At 43.4% G+C, this 17,662-nt stretch overlaps 1 protein-coding gene across 1 annotated transcript; it reads left to right on the forward strand.

The window, feature by feature from the left end:
- Positions 1-7,517: 7,517 nt before the first annotated feature.
- LOC130401937 (solute carrier family 2, facilitated glucose transporter member 9) lies at positions 7,518-15,624 on the forward strand. Its single transcript, XM_056605979.1, has 2 exons — positions 7,518-7,910; positions 14,437-15,624. Exons 1-2 carry the CDS (start codon positions 7,749-7,751, stop codon positions 14,695-14,697), a joined length of 423 nt encoding a protein of 140 aa, XP_056461954.1. The 5' UTR covers positions 7,518-7,748; the 3' UTR covers positions 14,698-15,624.
- Positions 15,625-17,662: the final 2,038 nt, after the last annotated feature.

Below are 17,662 nucleotides of genomic sequence, written 5' to 3' on the forward strand. Positions count from 1 at the left end.
ATTGTTGAATCGATTCCTTTCAGATGAGCTATGATAGAAAATGTGCGACAGAGTTTGAACCAACAATCATTTCCCAAATGTGATTGTTGAAATACTTTTTCCATTTAGTGTTTCTCTCTCGTTTTCCCATGTACACACACTTGCAACACAAAAACACACACACAGGAGGATCATCCATTTTCCTCTCCGCTCTTTTTAAATTAGTATTTAGTACGGTTTGCGTTTTGGTTAGCGCTCAGCAAAAGGATGAGCTGCTTGTGTTGTAAGTCTTGTGTGTTTTCAGTGCCATGAATTAGAAGCAGGGGCACTCTCGTGTTTTGTTTTGTGTAAAAAATAAATAACATGGAATATGCCAGAAAGTGACACCTTCTCTAGAGGAGGATTTTAAATTGGCTCCTGATGCATAAGGCCCATGCCTCTGTTCTTTATTACTAGTTTTAAATTTTCATACAACACAGCCTTATGAAAATAGCTGTTCTCCTAATCCATGGTGAAAGGCTCAAGTTATTATGGTGCCTCCATTGCTGCTGCGACCACTTCTGGAAGCCTTAATGCCATCTGAAACCACTTTTATGTACTGTACACTCACCCTACTGCTCATTGTGCCCTGGTAGGCTGACAGACTGTTGGTTTCCTTCATAAGCTTCTCTCCTTTCATTGGCTACTGTCTTTTCACACTGTATCAGTGCTGCCAGTGCCAAGAGTCTTGCCTTTTCTTGGTAACGGTACCCTGCTCCATTCAAATCCATGCTATTAGCTCCTGTAGGTGATGACAGCTCAAACAATTAGAGGCGAAGCACTATGTATGTTCCCACGTTCAACATAAATCTGCTTTGGACCCCCTTGCAATCTGTTTTTCATTAAAGTAAGTTTTTTTAGTAAGCCATTTCAGGGCTACCTAATCCTAGTTTTGTTTCTTTTTGGTATTTCCTTATGAGCTGGCTTTATGATTGACTTTGAGGAACAAAGTAACATTTTGGCTAGGTTATTTCTGGAGCTTTTGTGAGCTGCCGTGTTCCTTTTTTTGGTATTTAAGTTCCCCCTGTGTAAATGGCAGCATTGGAAATGAGATGGTGCCAGTACCATGTTCGGTAACATTTTCTGAGACCAAACTCAATTGCAGAGTCATGGTGAAATCATTTGGAGTGATAATGGGAAATATTAAATCCAGAAACATGAGAAATGCTCTCTGGGGTATTAAAAGGAAACTGGGTCAGTAGGGAGAGACATTTTAGTCTAGTCAGGATGAATTAATACATTTAGCCCGAATTAAAATATCATTAAAATGTATGGTAAAAGAGTTAACTAAGGTATGCATATCTGCACAAGGTAATATTGTGAGGGTAATGGTTAATATAATAATGCTTATTACTTGATTAATTAATATAAATGAGTGGTAACAAGATTATAAGTTAGCTGTTACTTTATTTGACTATGGTTACACATTATAACACATTATACAGGTCCAACATCTACAGTTAAATTGCCAACCACTTTTTTTACTCTTGTTAAAGTATAGTTTAAATAGTGTAACAGTCCCCATACAATAAAATGTAACTTGATGGCTTAAACGTCCCTTCAGACCTTTATACTTTGCCTGAGCTTACTGTAATATGCTGTAATAAGAAATTGAGTCATAAATGAGTCCCTTTGTGCTGGCTCCTCATCATTATAAGTATGCATGGTCCAAGTTTGTTCAGGGGGAGGAAGAGAGTCATGTATAAGAGGAAGTCTTGGGAGTCCGGACCTCGGTAATTTTTCTAGAGATAGAATTAGAAATCAGAAACTGTTTACAAAATCAAATTAGCAGTTGAGAATTTCTCAGAGATGAGTAAACGCAGTTGAAACTAGCCGAGCGCAACCAACACATTATTTTTCAAACCTATGTCCCTGGTAAGATGGCCACATGTTTACTAGTAGCAGGTTGTACCACTGTTTTGAAAAGCAGGTGATGTCAGGGGCTGCTAGGATGGAAATGTCCACATGTTCTTTTCTACAGCTCAGGGGTCATTTGTGGACTACATTGGAAAAAATGCAGTGTTGATTTACATAATTGATGATCATCATGTTTGTTATTTTATAGTTGCCTGTATGAAAAGGCGGTCCACTATTTCTCTTGCAACTCTGATGTAGCTGTAATAAAATAATAGAATATGAATAGACATTTTTAAGAACAACAGGGAAATATTGTCATAAAATATGCTCTGTGGAGTTCTACAATGATTGGTTGTAAATTTGTCAGTTGTGTCAAACTGGTTTAAGTTTGAGGTATTGTTTAGTTTTTGAACAAGCAGCTCCTCAGTGGAGAGGAGATTAACCAGAACACAGCGTGTAACAGTACTGGAATAACACGCTGTGATACACACTGATGGGAAACAGATTGGACATCCACTTTCCTCTAAAGTAAGAACAACATTCATTCCCCCAAAAATATGTTTAAATTGATGAGCTTTTAAGGGTTTGGTAGGATAAACCTTTTTTCTTGATGCGTATGATTTATCATTTTATGTTGAATACCAGTGCAGTTACACTGTGATGAACACTCAAATCAAAGGGGACAGGCTGAATAATTGGACACGGATGCAAAAATAAACAAAGATCGATCACAACATATAGTCTTGCTGTGTGCATTGAGAAATCATCATCTTTGCCCAGAATCTCAAATGCCTCTCCGGTATCCCTGTAAGTAACGGCAGTAGAGTTGTATACCAAGTGCGTCGTTTGTCATAGCCAGACGGGAAAGTACCTATTTTCTCACTCAGTTGCATTTTAATCTCTGCAGGTGCTTCGTGTGCCTGTCTGCCTGCCTGTCTACGTGTGTGCGTGTGTGGTGTTTAGATAGTGCCAGAAAACTTATGAGAAACTTTAGACAATCCATCCAGTGAATTGAAGGCAGCAGTGATGTCTGTGTACTGACACCAGCCCCGGACTGGCCTCCGGGAGCACCGGGAGCTTTCCCGGTGGCCAGGCCTGCTTAATGACCTGCAGATAATAAAAAAAGAGAAATGGCCCTCTGTCAGGCTACTGAACTTAGAAGCAGTCCAGGCCAGTGTTTCTAGCTGCTGTGGCGCGATTGTTCGTTAAATGCAAACTGTCAAGCATTACCGCCGCTTGAAGATGGATGGGTGGAGCAGAGAGGGAGAGGGAGAAAAAATAAGGGAAAACCCCTTGCTGCAGATATCGACAAAAGGTTTTCATGCATGGGACCACCAGGTTAGTCAGTAATGAACATCGTCCCCAGTGTTAAAGCTGCCAAGAAACTGAACAATCAATAAGAGAAGTGGTTGTCTCAAATACATTTGTGGCATAATTGGCATATCTGGTTGAGTTAGTGTGATCAATATTGTTTTAACAATACATGCCTTTTGTTGAAAATTGCAGTCAGTGAGCTGCTAGATTGAGCTAATGATTGTATTGTTAAAACGATTGAGGCAACGTCTCCTTTCTTCATTTTGTGTGCGAGTGCACGCCACATACAATAACCCATATGAGTCCCACTATCCGGGCGCCTGTATTGTTGAAAGGTTTGTGTTGGTTAAAGGGCTATTTTAACTTTGGATGGGTAGCGTGTCAGTTAACTGAACATGGTATTGTGTTCTCGCTCTGTTCTTTGAATAGGTCTGGAACTGTATTATAATAATCTTAAATTCAAAAATATGTTGTGCTCTTGCAGGTATTCTTTTTGAAGGTGCAGAGAGTAGCATTGCTAGTGCCACAATATTACTGAAAAATGGATGAGAGGAGCCCACTTGTTCAGAGCCACCTGCAGGTTCACAACATCTATTGGACATTTTATTTGAATAATGTATACAATCAAGGGTATTTTATCGTGGAAAAAAAGGTTTTCAACAGGTGTACTCAAACCTTTGATGGTATATATCAGTCCACTGAAAAGGGTACTGGGCTCTTACTCTGTTCTCTGGATAGGTGGAGACTGGAGAGAGTAGCAGTGCAAGTCTAGTGCTAGTTAGGCAGTCGCCTTTGGAGAGAGAGATGGGTCTAGAACCAAGCGCAATGATGAGGTGATGCTGAAAAGGGCTCATCAATTCTCCAGAATGGCATTATCCTGTCAATGAAGCGTTTAAATTAGGGAAATCCTGTTTCTCTGATTGCACTGAAACGCACAAACATTGTATGCAGAAGCCCCATTGTGTTAAAGCTCAAGTGTCACACACAAACCCATGTCGTCCCCAGACAAACTCTGTCCTGCAATATTCATCTGTATAGGCTATTCTATCAATGAACAATAGCAAGTGTAAAACTTTTATATCTTCCACATACAGTGAAATGCAGGCGGGAAGTGATAATTGAATCTCTTCTCAGAGAATTATAGCGCCATAAAATGCATGGAGCCACATCTCTCATAAAAGGATGCTCTCTAGAGATTGGTTTCAAACAATAGCCACTTCTAATACAGAGGATCTGTTTAAAAAACATTGTATGCGTGTGCGTGGTTATCTCTCCGAACAAAGAGCTCTCTGTATTCAGTATCACAATTCTGCTTATTTTGCTCAGACACGGAAAAATAATTTCCGTTTTAGTCAACAGAAAGAAAGTTTACAGACAGGTATAAACTAAGTTAGTTTTCCACTATCTATTAGTAGATAGTGGAAACCACCCTTTGGTGTTTGAGCTCGGATTCAATTGATCACTTTTACTATGGAAATAGTCGTATGGATTCTATAGATGTACACAGTTGAATAATAAAGAGACTGTACTTGCAGTGTGTTCAGGGCTCTCATCAGGCTCCGCCGAAGGGCTCCAGGGGAGGGAGGTGGAGACAGCTAGGAGCCACACACTCACTAACTATAGGAGCCACACACTCACTAACTATAGGAGCCACACACTCACTAACTATAGGAGCCACACACTCACTAACTATAGGAGCCACACACTCACTAACTATAGGAGCCACACACTCACTAACTATAGGAGCCACACACTCACTAACTATAGGAGCCACACACTCACTAACTATAGGAGAGACACACTCACTAACTATAGGAGAGACACACTCACTAACTATAGGAGAGACACACTCAATAACTATAGGAGCCACACACTCACTAACTATAGGAGAGACACACTCACTAACTATAGGAGAGACACACTCACTAACTATAGGAGAGACACACTCACTAACTATAGGAGCCACACACTCACTAACTATAGGAGAGACACACTCACTAACTATAGGAGCCACACACTCACTAACTATAGGAGAGACACACTCACTAACTATAGGAGCCACACACTCACTAACTATAGGAGAGACACACTCACTAACTATAGGAGAGACACACTCACTAACTATAGGAGAGACACACTCACTAACTATAGGAGAGACACACTCACACACTGCTAGGAGACAAACAGACACACTGCTAGGAGATACACACTCACACACTGCTAAGAGAGACACGTGCTCACATACTGCTAGGAGACACACACTCACACACTGCTAGGAGAGACACGTGCTCACACACTGCTAGGAGACACACAATCACACACTGCTAGGAGAGACACGTGTCCACCCAGGGGTTTCTACACCATCCTTTTACATGCGAGATAAGTGGGGGATATCAGTCATTTGTGTTTGTTCATTTGACCAAATTAAAAATTAATTTAAATGTTGTTCCCAGCGGCAATGCATATAATGAATTGTACCGGGTTCAACTGAGTAAGGAGTCTGTTCAAAGATATCATGATATCATTAATAATTATATCATGCGTAATAAAGAATTACGCATGATAACAATGACACCCTTGATATCTGTGCCAATTGTCTGTGACCTATTAAAGTTTAAATAGCGCTTTCTATAGGAGATTAGGAAATATAACTATAACTATAATCTGTGTTTCCAAATGCTTGACAGGTTGTGTTCATCTGGCTGGTGACTCCCACCTGTAAAGACATGATGGGAAACAAGGCAGTTTTAAATGGCTTGTAAGGGCCAATCACACTCTTTTCTTTTTTGTCTGAGCTAGCCTTGTTCTTCTAAAATCCAACAAGGCTCTCACTGTCTAATGATAATGAAATTATAATCTTGGCTTGGTGACAAGACTCAAGGGAATGAGTCAGTATTTAATTTCAAAACCAATCACACGTTGCTTTAATTATCAACGTCAGAAAGTATTGATGTTCATATTAGCTGAGTGTTAACCCCAAATCTTTCCTGTGTGGTTGAATTAACTTCATGCGAGAAGATGTAAGCTCCCTTAGGACTAAAGCTGAACAACTACAATATGAAAATGAGTAGAAAACGGCATATTGCCAAGTACTTTGGCCCGATGGTCATGTTCTCATTAAAGAGCGTGACAATGCTTTTGGAATGAGACCTCGAGACCTACAGAATTCAGCTACCGGATATAAACAGAGCTGACCCTTATTAACACACCCCAATGGGTAACTGCATCAGCTCAGTATTCAGCCTCTGAATGTGAAAAAGATCCGAGGCTTGTTTAATGGCAGGCTGTGTTACAACATGAAGGACGACAGTGAGGTGGTGTCTGAGACCACCCAGACTGACAATGGAGCCAGGCTTCTGATGAAATCCCTACTGTCCACACTTCTCCTTGGATTATCCTAGACATGAGCAAAACTGGACGTGCATACAAAACATTTATCTCTGTCCTTTCTTATTCTGTCATGGGGAAAGGAGATCAGCTCTCTATCGATTCCATCAGATAAAGCCCTTTTTTTTTTGCTGTGTGCTTAGACTGCTTATGTCAAACCATACATAACTATTGCTGTGCCGACGTACAGATTTTCAAGGCTGTTAGTTTTAGCTAAGGCCAGAAATGCACAATTATTTATTGGGTATCCATAAAGGCTTATAGTGGCATTATAATGGAAATAATACTTGTTCCCATCGCCATCATTCTGTGTGCTACAATGTTCCCCTTACATCGCTGGTCTGAATCTGGAAATCGACCAACTCCTGTACCAATTCAAACAGGACAGTAACTTTGCTGCTGATAAATGCTTCCAAAGTAATGTAATGTACCACGTTAAAACTTAACTGCCTCTGACCTTCACATGCAGAATTTAATGCTGAACTCAAACACCTAGTTCAACGTCATAAGCTACCGGCTTCCAAATGTCATCCTGGGTTCTTGTACAAATGAGGAGAACTGTTTGACCGCGACGCCAGGGGACAGGTTAGAGTGGTGCACGGGACAACCCTGGGGCACTCTGGCAGGCTGGCACAAGGGGACAGGTTAGAGTGGTGCACGACCCAACCCTGGGGGACTCTGGCAGGCTGGCACCAGGGGACAGGTTAGAGTGATGCACGGGACAACCCTGGGGGACTCTGGCAGGCTGGCACAAGGGGACAGGTTAGAGTGGTGCACGGGGCCAACCCTGGGGGACTCTGGCGGGGTTGCACCAGGGGACAGGTTAGAGTGGTGCACGGGGCCAACCCTGGGGGACTCTGGCGGGGTTGCACCAGGGGACAGGTTAGAGTGGTGAACGGGGCAACCCGGGGGGACGTTTTTTCTGTCTGACAAAACTATATAGCACTGTTAAGTCAGTAAACATACCAAGTGAAAGAAGAATAAGTGTTTTATTTATGGATGGTTTTATAATATCCATCATGTATACACCATGGATATATACGTATACATTGATTATATGTATTAGGTTTGATGTTGGAGGACAGCGATGACACAAGCAAGGTTTTAATTTGAATTGTTTTTCTTAGCATTTTAGTATTTTATTAATACAGAAAAAACATTGTGTGTGTGCCATGGCTGACGGTCTGGACCTGCCTCTTCTTCCAGGTGGGATTCCGTTCGTCCTGACCGGGGAGCTTTTTGAGCAGTCCTACCGGCCGGCTGCCTTCATGATTGCTGGTCTCGTAAATTGGTTATCCAATTTTGCTGTGGGCCTTTTGTTCCCGTTTATTCAAGTAAGTGTGACCGTGTGTTTGTTGTCTGCCTGCATGCTATTTCACTTTATTCCACTATTTAATGAGACAATGAGTGTGCCTATTTGTTCTTAATTCAGGGCTTCATTAGATTCATGAAGTTCGGTTTATTAACCAATTAATTTCAAGAGCATTTGAACTCAAATGATATTGGCCCTGACATGTCTCCATGTTTGGAAGGTGGAGTAATTTGCAAAAACAGCAGTGCCATCAAGGTTACCCTATTTGTTTTGGAAATTGAATCATTTCTATTACTCTGGGGGCCTGTTTGATCTCCAACAGAAACAGCTGTGTCGCTGGGCAGGGCAACACCACAACACATCCTATCATTGGACTCTGTCCTTTACCCTTATGTTCTGACTTTCCCTTTTCCATCATATCAGGTTTTTTTCTTAAGTCATACTTATTGAACTCAGTTCCTGCTTTCGCCCCTCCTGACCCTCCTGTTTCACCCTATTCTCTTTAGTAACAAAAATCTTAATTTAATTGATCATATCATCCCTTTTTCAACAGTGTATTTCAACCATAACTAGATGGATGACATGTGCATGAGGTGTCAGCATCACCTTATAGTAAATATATGGGTTTCTTTTCCTGGTGGATTATTTTATTTATTTTCCGTCGGTCCATTACTTTTTGTAGCATGCATGACTGAGTCGCGGTCCCAACACATGTGCACATCTCATTAAGGTTAATACGGATGTAATGCAATATGTGATGTCGGGAAGTAGAGACATTTAGAGGAGCACAAAAACCCCTCCAATGGCCTGCTAAGCATGCGTGAAATACCATGTCCCTGCCTCACTAATAGGGTTCTCTGCTGGCTCTCCCCGTGCTCGGCTGGAAGATTAGCGTTATTTATGCCAACTCTTTGCTTCTAAATATAGGCACGGATCCCCCCTAGAGACTGTGCGGTGTGGCAATGAAGCCGAGTGTTTCTCTAGCCTCCGCTCCACGGCGGGAGGGGGGGGGAACGTTAACCCAGGTAGTGGCTGGACCTACTACCCTGTTGATGCTCTCCTGGAGCGGGGCTGCAAGCTGCATGGGGTCCTGTGCTGCCGTCTCCCATGTCACTGATGTGACAGTCTACTGGGCTGGGGCACCAAGCACGCTTGCATTTGGGATAGCCATGGAAGATGTGTTTTTGTGTGTCCCGGGGGGGGGGGGGGGGGTTCAGACATGCCAAATATAATGAGGCACCTATTTGAGGAGATGCTGGAATTTTAAGTCCATCTCCAAAATAATACCTCCCATTGTTTATTTATACATATATTTCATCCCCCCGGGGATCACCAGAGCATCATGAATTGCAGTTACAAGCGTTGTATAAGCGCCCCCCACCTCAGTAGTAATTACTATAGTACAGCAGGTAGTGCGTTTTTTGATGCTCTGTAATGCACTTTCAAGGGCAGAGTGATTGCTTTTTCTTATGGTGATGTTATTCACACGAAAATCACATGGCGTCACAATATGGTCACACCACCACTCGATCTCAGCAAAGGAAGTTGGACTGGGGAAAAATGAACTTCGGACTTAAACGATTGTCCTTATTGTGCCTGAAGTTCAAGGTCATTGGCTATGGGAGACTAAGGTCAAACAAAAGATAAGGTGTCATCAAACCTTTGTACATTATTTTCTCCACGTGTGTGTGTATGTGTATGCAACCCAGTCTCACGGAAATATGTGACACTGTCACATCACGTCATTTAATCTATTCATTCGTGATCTGGGACAAGTAATTTCAATTTTCTTCTTGCCAAGAAGCACAAATTTCAAACTCATTCTAAAAAGAAGAGATGAAGCAGCCACCTTTTTTTCCGTAGCGGATTGCCTACAGAGCAGCGCACCTGCATTAAATATATCCGTCAATTGTCACAATATCTCAGAATCAAAGGTGAAAGTAGATACGGGTGGCCAAAGGCTGTCATATTGTTAGAAATGTGTGCTTTTTGACACGAAAAAATGTAAATTACGTGTCCCAGATCACGAATGAATAGATTAAATGACGTGACAGTGTCACGTATTTCCGTGAGACTGGGTTGGTGTACGTGCGTGTGCGTGAACATGTGCGTGTGTGTGTGTGTGTGTGTGTGCGCTCACTCGTGTATGCATTTATTTGTGTGGTATCTGAGCATGTGTTTTGTTTGGGTTCCCCTCTGAAATCATTAGCATATTCATGGTGTATTTGAAGACTGCCGGATTCCTGTATTCATACTTCTTAAATTGCTAATACTCCCTATGGAGTGAGATGCATTCTTCATGAATATTCGTATAAGCCCTGTCACCATGGTGTCTTCTGTGTGTCCTCCTTCATACTGCAGGAATATTCCCTCTTTAGAAGAGCAGTTCATTTTACCATTGATGTATGAAGCCCGTGTTCAAAACGCTTTTACCCCTCCCGTTAGAGCGTCCATTGCATTGCAACGTAAGGAGTTTCCCACCAATCCACCATTGACTCTGAATCCTCAGAGTTCCCAGTCTTTTTTAAATCGTCTGAACAGAAGCGAACAGAGCATGCTCGGATCGGTTGCTGTGTAATGAATGGCTGGCTATAATAATGAGGATTAGAGGCAGTTTGGTGGCGTTGGGTTAATACACCATAGGGGAATTATAAACACTGTGAGCAGACTGTGTGTGAGCGGTGGAGGGTATTTATTTGAGCTCTATTGTGAGAAATCGGAAAAAAACACGAGAGACATACAAATATATATAGTTCCTCCCATGATGTTTCCTTACATTATCCTCAACCATTCTTACCTCGATTGTCTGCCAACGTCTGTGTGTGTATGTGTGTCTATGTTTGTGTGTGTGTTTGTGTGTCTATGTATGTGTGTGTGGGCAGGGTCTTCAATCTCTTTGCTATTGATGGGGATTTAGTGGAACCTCGATCTTGCTCAGGTCCGGTCTTTCTCAGGTCTGAAAAGCAGGATGAAGATAGATGTGCGTGTCATTCAGCGCACACGCATACAGCCATGGAAAGAGATAACGTTGTCCAAAACTCTACCTGATAAACGCACACAATTGTTATCCTCACCTAGCCCTTTTCATGCTGATGCCGATACATACACACATATATATTTATATATATATATATATATATATATATACACACACATCAACAATCCACAACAAAGATGCAACGGCTTCAACAGAGGAGGGAAACATGTGTCTTTACTGTCCAGTGTGTCTTTATCGAACTGGGCTACATTCATCATCATTACCCCTCACTCTCTCCAAAACGTTTCCTTGCCTCGTTTCTCTCTTCTGCGAGATGTGTCGATGCGTCACCCCACCCCTGACCACTCCAGAACGCGTGGCACAAAGTATCTTTCCAAGGACTTTCACTAATTAAATTGCCACGTTCCTGCACGTTGAAGCTCCCCTCCAATTCCACGACTATATCTGAAACCTTGTGTAATTGCACACCCACATAGATGCTCAGGTAAAGCTCTCGCTTTCGCTGTCTCTCTCTGGGTTTCTCAGATGTTCCTCTGTCTGCCAAGAATATGTATGAACCACTTATACCATATAAACATGGACGCCCTATAGAAGAAGTGAATGAATTGACTGAAATGTCAAGGTAATATTTCATGCACTGAGTAATCTGAATCAAACTCTGAGCCATATCGTTCACCTCTGCGTGGTATTTATAAAGCATCATAAGGTAGTAAGCTTATAAATAATAAAATTTGGAAACGCCTTTCAGGACATCGAAGGTCGCTTCAAGATAAAACAAATAGTAGAGAAAATATCAAGAAAGGATGAACAATTATCAAATATATATAAAGTCCTTATAGACATATCATAGTCCATAGGCTAGTCTGAAGAGGTTTTCATTTCCTTTTTAAACTGGGCAGTGGATTCACACTGCCTGATGTCATTTGGAAGTGAGCTTTGGGGCTGTGTAGGAGAACGCTCTCTCTCCCATGGTGCTGAGGTTCATCGAGGGCACCTTGAGCAGACCAGGATCGCAGCGAGCGGGAAGGCGTGTAGCTCTCCAGGAGGTCGGTGATCTAGTTGGGAGCAAGGTTATGCAGGGCCTCATATGTCTTATATTTTTCTTAGGATACCATAAAAAAAATAATGCTAGCCGTGTTACCTTCAATAATGCCCTACCCCCGTCCTGACATGCCTCACATCCAACATAGCGTTCCCAGTTTACATTTGATATCCAGGAAGTTAAAAGAAAACCTTCACATCCATCCAGCGTTCACGTCCGCGATAAACAAAATCATATTTGTCTGCAGTGAATACTTATTAGTAATCGTTTGCCCTCCTTAGAATTGTATGAGTATAGTTTTATAGAAGTCAAGGTCATGGTCCCTGCTATTTTCTATTGTTCTTCTGCCTTGACACTACCCTGTAACGTATGGATGCTTATCAAGTGATCCACAATATGGCTTTTGGAGATTGTATGCTTTCTTTGACACATTGACACATGCTATAGAAACACTCATGAATGATCTTTGTTAGGCATATAATTATTATTCCTCCATAACAACTCTGTCACTCAAGCTGTGACCTGATGTGGTAAAACAGAAAGAAGAAAGGAACCAATTGTTGAAGCAATCGGGCACATTAATGGTGTGTGGTGCTCGGCTGTCATGAGGCACGCTAGCTGAAAGCATACTTCCTTAAGCTGTGAGGCCTTATCGGTGTTCAGCTGCTATAATCATGCCAGGACTGTTAGCTGGCTGTCAGAAGGGTCCCTGCGCCACTAGGGTATGCGTAACCCTTATTTTAAAAATGTCAAGAAAACCTCACGAAACTAATGAGATATTTTCTATCACTCTCTCTCTCTTTCCTGAAGACACCCGGTGTAATTGACTACAACCACGTCCCAAACCTGTGACGTTGCAAGGTGTGTGTGTGTGTGTGTGTGTGTGTGTGTGTGTGTGTGTGTGTGTGTGTGTGTGTGTGTGTGTGTGTGTGTGTGTGTGTGTGTGTGTGTGTGTGTGTGTGTGTGTGTGTGTGTGCGCGTGCGCGTGCGTGCGTGCGTGCCAACAGATCAAAAGCTTAACCCTGCCTAAAAGCAGTGACTTTCTCATTTTCCTCAATCCAACATGATTGCATAACGTAGTAGATTAGTGGAGAAGGAGGCGTGCTTCCAAAGGCCCTGTCACCCCTGAGTCATTATCAAGCAGGATTCCAACTGGCAAAGAAAGGCCAGGGAAGTTTTGTATTTTGTTGTAATTGAAGGCATTCTTCGCTACCTCTATGTACAGTGGAGCGTTGCATAACAAAGACAGCTTGCCACACACACACACACACACACACACACACACACACACACACACACACACACACACACACACACACACACACACACACACACACACACACACACACACACACACACACACACACACACACACACACACTAGTTTCCATTATTGGTCTGTGACACAATACATGGGGTCACCCTCCCATCCTCCCTCCCTCTGTGGCACCACCCTGATCTCTCTTTCTCTCTCTCTCTCTCTCTCTCTCTCTCTCTCTCTCTCTCTCTCTCTCTCTCTCTCTCTCTCTCTCTCTCTCTCTCTCTCTCTCAAAATCTCCATCTGGAGGTCATCTATCTGGGTATTTTTAGACATGGTCACTAATCTCTATGATTGGCATGGCAGGCTCCAATATTTGTCCTCCCACAAAAGAGGAACTCGTACGGGTATTTGTTGTCTTATTTAGGGGGAAAAGCTCATATCATGGATCTATTGCTACACTAGAAATGAGGCCACCTAACTCCTATATCTTTCTTTGATCGTGGTTCAAAGGGATTTCACAGAGAATTTGGAAGTGGCTGGTCAATCTTTTAGACAAATGCGTCTTTTTAAAGTGCACAAATTAGTAATTGACTGTATTACTATAGTCATTTGAGGCTAATATTTGTTTGCAATTGATCCCCGGTTTATCAACAAAATAATCATCCAGGCATTAGCTTTATAACAACTCTTTTGGATCTTCCAAAAAGTTGTAGGTTTTTGTTTACAAAAGAGTCCAACAAATCTTAAGGATCTTAAGGATTCAGTTGGAGATGCTTTTCTTCTCTGAATTTGCCCCGGGAAGGGGATGAGAAGGAAGGGTTTCCGCGTGTGGAGAGGGAAGACCCAGTTATCATCAAAAGGACTCGGGGATGAAGGAAGGCGACGGATCAACAGAATAGACGCAAGCAGATTCCCCTTCCCTTGATGGCGGCTGCCGTTGTCATCCTGAATTTAAATGTCGTCATTCAAGTCCTTACGGGACGTTACCTTAAGGAGCACGATCACAATCTCCCTGCATGCTTATAGCAGTTCACCTTTATGGGTTTTGGGTTACGTCTTTATCACAGAGAGAATCTGTGTTTAGTTTAATGATAGCACAGGAATGGATCTATCTTGAGTCTGACTGTACCCCTGTGTGTGTGTGTGTGTGTGTGTGTGTGTGTGTGTGTGTGTGTGTGTGTGTGTGTGTGTGTGTGTGTGTGTGTGTGTGTGTGTGTGTGTGTGTGTGTCTTCTCCTTGTCTTCCAGGCTGCGCTGCAGACGTACGCCTTCCTGGTGTTTGCGGGTGTCTGCATCCTGGGCGCCGCTTACCTTTACACCGTGCTCCCCGAGACCAAGAACAAGACCTTTGTGGAAATCAGCCGAAGCTTCGCCAAGATCAACAAGGTGCCGGTTCGGAGTCCTGGAGACGCGCGGGAGCTGGAGCTGCAAGGGGAGCTGTCCCTCGCCATTCAGCCTGGACAGGGGTCCCCCAAAGGCAAAGTCACGGAGATGGAGAGCTCCTTCTAGCCTAAAGGAGCGATACGGCCTAACAGACTCGGACATGGTTCTAAAACATCTATTGAGGATGTGCAATGCACCGTAGGTTCTAATTTAACATTTTGTGTCAGTATTTTACTGTGGGCCGGCTGAACCTGATTCCTGTAGATGCTGCTTCGTCACGCGGAGACGTGGCTGCGTTACTCGCAGTGGGGTTCAGTCGGAGGGTATGTCGGCCAATCGCTCTATCCTCAGCCATAAGTATCCGATATTAGTTTGGTTCCCTAGAACAACAACCCAGGTGTTCTGTGCCAGAATAACTGTATTTTTGCAATGTTCCTATGCCAAGAAATCTGTATTTTAGTAAGACGACACACCAATTTCTTTGCCGGTCAACAGCCTCATAAGTCCAGAAGGCCGTGCGGTTTTGCAGGCTGAGGGCGGGACCATGATATCCGCCAGCTGCCCAGGAAAGGCTGCAGTCTAATAGTCTTATTTGCCAAGGAAGCTTCCTAAGTGGTAGCCATGATAAGAGCTGTTCAAATTCTCTAAACGCTAAGGAAAGGTGCCTCCGTGCTTCTTTTCTTATCTCCTTCAGCTTAGGGTTCAATGGACCTACCCTTATGAAGCGAAAGGAGATAATGCTGTCCCACAATTCCTGCTGCAGCAATATTTAAAGCGATGACAAAGACAATTCTTTTCATAAATCGTCTTTTATAAATGTACTATTGACAGAAGGTTGCCTCTTGATGGAGGGGGGGGGGGGGGAGTCCTAACTGGTTTTAATAGCAAACTGAAGCAGATCAGGGGAAGCCTGACACGACAGCAAGTGTCAAGTTGCAAATTGCATTTCATTAATCAATGACTTTTTAGAAGCGTTGGGATATACAGTATGTTTGTATACAATTGATGTAATACATCATAAAAAAATAGACATAATAAACTAGTGCTTATATGATCCACCTTTGTAGAAATACTTTCATACCAAGTGCAAATTCAATGAAGTCAATGAAGTTGCTGTTTCTATTTTCTAGGAACAGTGTTGACTCCAGTGGTGAGTTTGAGTGTTCTTTCGATCGCAGTACAGGAATCCCCCTGATGAACTCGATCACTGTACAACCGCGTCTCTTCCCCCTGAAAAGGAAATGTCTTTCCATTCACACTGACCCGGCAGTGCGTACAAAAAAACAAACAAAACCTCAGCGGATAACCACTACTCACCATGGCTCAGGAAGAGAGTCATTTTCTGGGGGATTATGATGCTAATACCTCTCTGTGTCGTCCCGGGGGAGCGCAGCGGAACAAGCGACGCAGTGGCCTGAGGACAGCCAGTGCTGACGGCTGATGAGCTTTTCGTTCTGGAGATCCTCCAGAACGACAGGGACGGCCAAACCCACCGGCGGCCACCCAGATGGAAGGAGCCAGGGGAGGTTGGATCAGAACAGAGGCTGGCAAGAGTGGCATTGGATAGGGGTCACACAAACACAACCGCACACACCCACACACCCTACTGGAGGACAAGGGGGGTCAATGTATTTAGGGATGAAAACACAGACAAACCAACGTCACAGCCGGGCGGACTGTACCGTTCTGTCGCCGCACAGCCACGGGTCGCTGCGGACAGTTCTGCCAAGCGGTCGTATGAAGTCAAAGCTACAAATCGTGTAACCGTATCTGACTCGTCTGCTCCGTCGCTGCGGAGGCGATGGTAAGAGGATACGGGGATACGGCTGGAGGCCGTCGTGCAAGACAATAGTGATAATCCATGCTCCCTAAGTGTCGTACCTGCAATGTGCTTTGAGAAGATAGACACCGTTTCCTTTGGTGCGAAACGTTTGATGTTTTATTCCACACACAGACCTAAAGTGTGTCTGTGAACGAGTTCTGGCGTTTACGGGTGCTGCACGTGTACCGCGCCGTGGGCAGGGTTCAACCTCAAAGCCTTTGAAAATCACGTCTCTTAATAAATCATATCGAATAGTGAGGGAAGGCTATTGCTTTTTTTACTTCGTTACAAAGCCTCTGTTGTTTAATTGGACCAAAACGCAGCGAGGCAGAACAGCACATTCAATAATGATGCAAAGAAAACGGCCTAATTGATTTTTTTCTTAAGACACTAATCGAGTAAATGAATGAATAGTTGTTTGCAGGGCTTTACTCTCCCTCTGGGCTGCGTCTACAACATGTGTGCTCACCCGTGTGCCTCGGCCCTGCAGTAGCGGCTGCAGTGCCTGCTAAGAGGATGCAATATTGAAGAGCTTCCTTTTGGATATGTGCCTGAAGGGCATTTCTTTGTTGCTGTTATTCTTTCATTCCAAAAAATAACTGCAGTGATCTGAGTTATTTCCACTATGTTTCTCGCATCCCTCCCTCATACTGCGTCTGATCCGTCCTAGACTCTAGGTCCCTCCTCTAGATGACCTGTCTGAGAAACCTGCTCTGAGAGTGTGCCGGTGTTATCAGCCGTTGATGAAACTTATCATCTCTGCATGGGGGAGGGTCACCTTGACATGAGCTGCGGTGATCTATGTGGTGGATTCCAGGTCCTTGGTGCTTTTTGTTAAAGTGGAGCGAAGCAGAAGTAGAAAATGATTTGTCAGGGTTTACAGTGCGTTTCAACTGGTCAGCCTTGGTAGAAGGTTCTCTGTCTGTCCCTAGCTCTCACTCTGTCTCTCTCTCACTCTGTATGTCTCTTTCTCCCTCACTCTGTCTGTCTGTTTCTCTCTCGGCCTGTCTATATCTCTGTTTGTCTGTTTTTCTCTCTCTCGATGTCTCTCTGTTTATCGTTTTCTGTCTGTCTGTTTGTCTCTCCCAGTCTTTCTGGCCACCTCACATTATCTGTCTGTCTCTCTGTTGTCTGTCCCGCTCTCTCTGTCTGTTGGTATTTCTCTGTCTGTCTGTCTGTCTGTCTGTCTGTCTGTCTGTCTCTCCCTCTCCATGGGATAAGCATAGAGGTAGATCAGGTCCTTTAGGCATCTCGTCTTAACACTGACCT

Source organism: Gadus chalcogrammus, chromosome 13 (genome assembly GCF_026213295.1).
Source record: "Gadus chalcogrammus isolate NIFS_2021 chromosome 13, NIFS_Gcha_1.0, whole genome shotgun sequence".
In the NCBI taxonomy this organism is placed as follows: Eukaryota; Metazoa; Chordata; class Actinopteri; order Gadiformes; family Gadidae; genus Gadus; species Gadus chalcogrammus.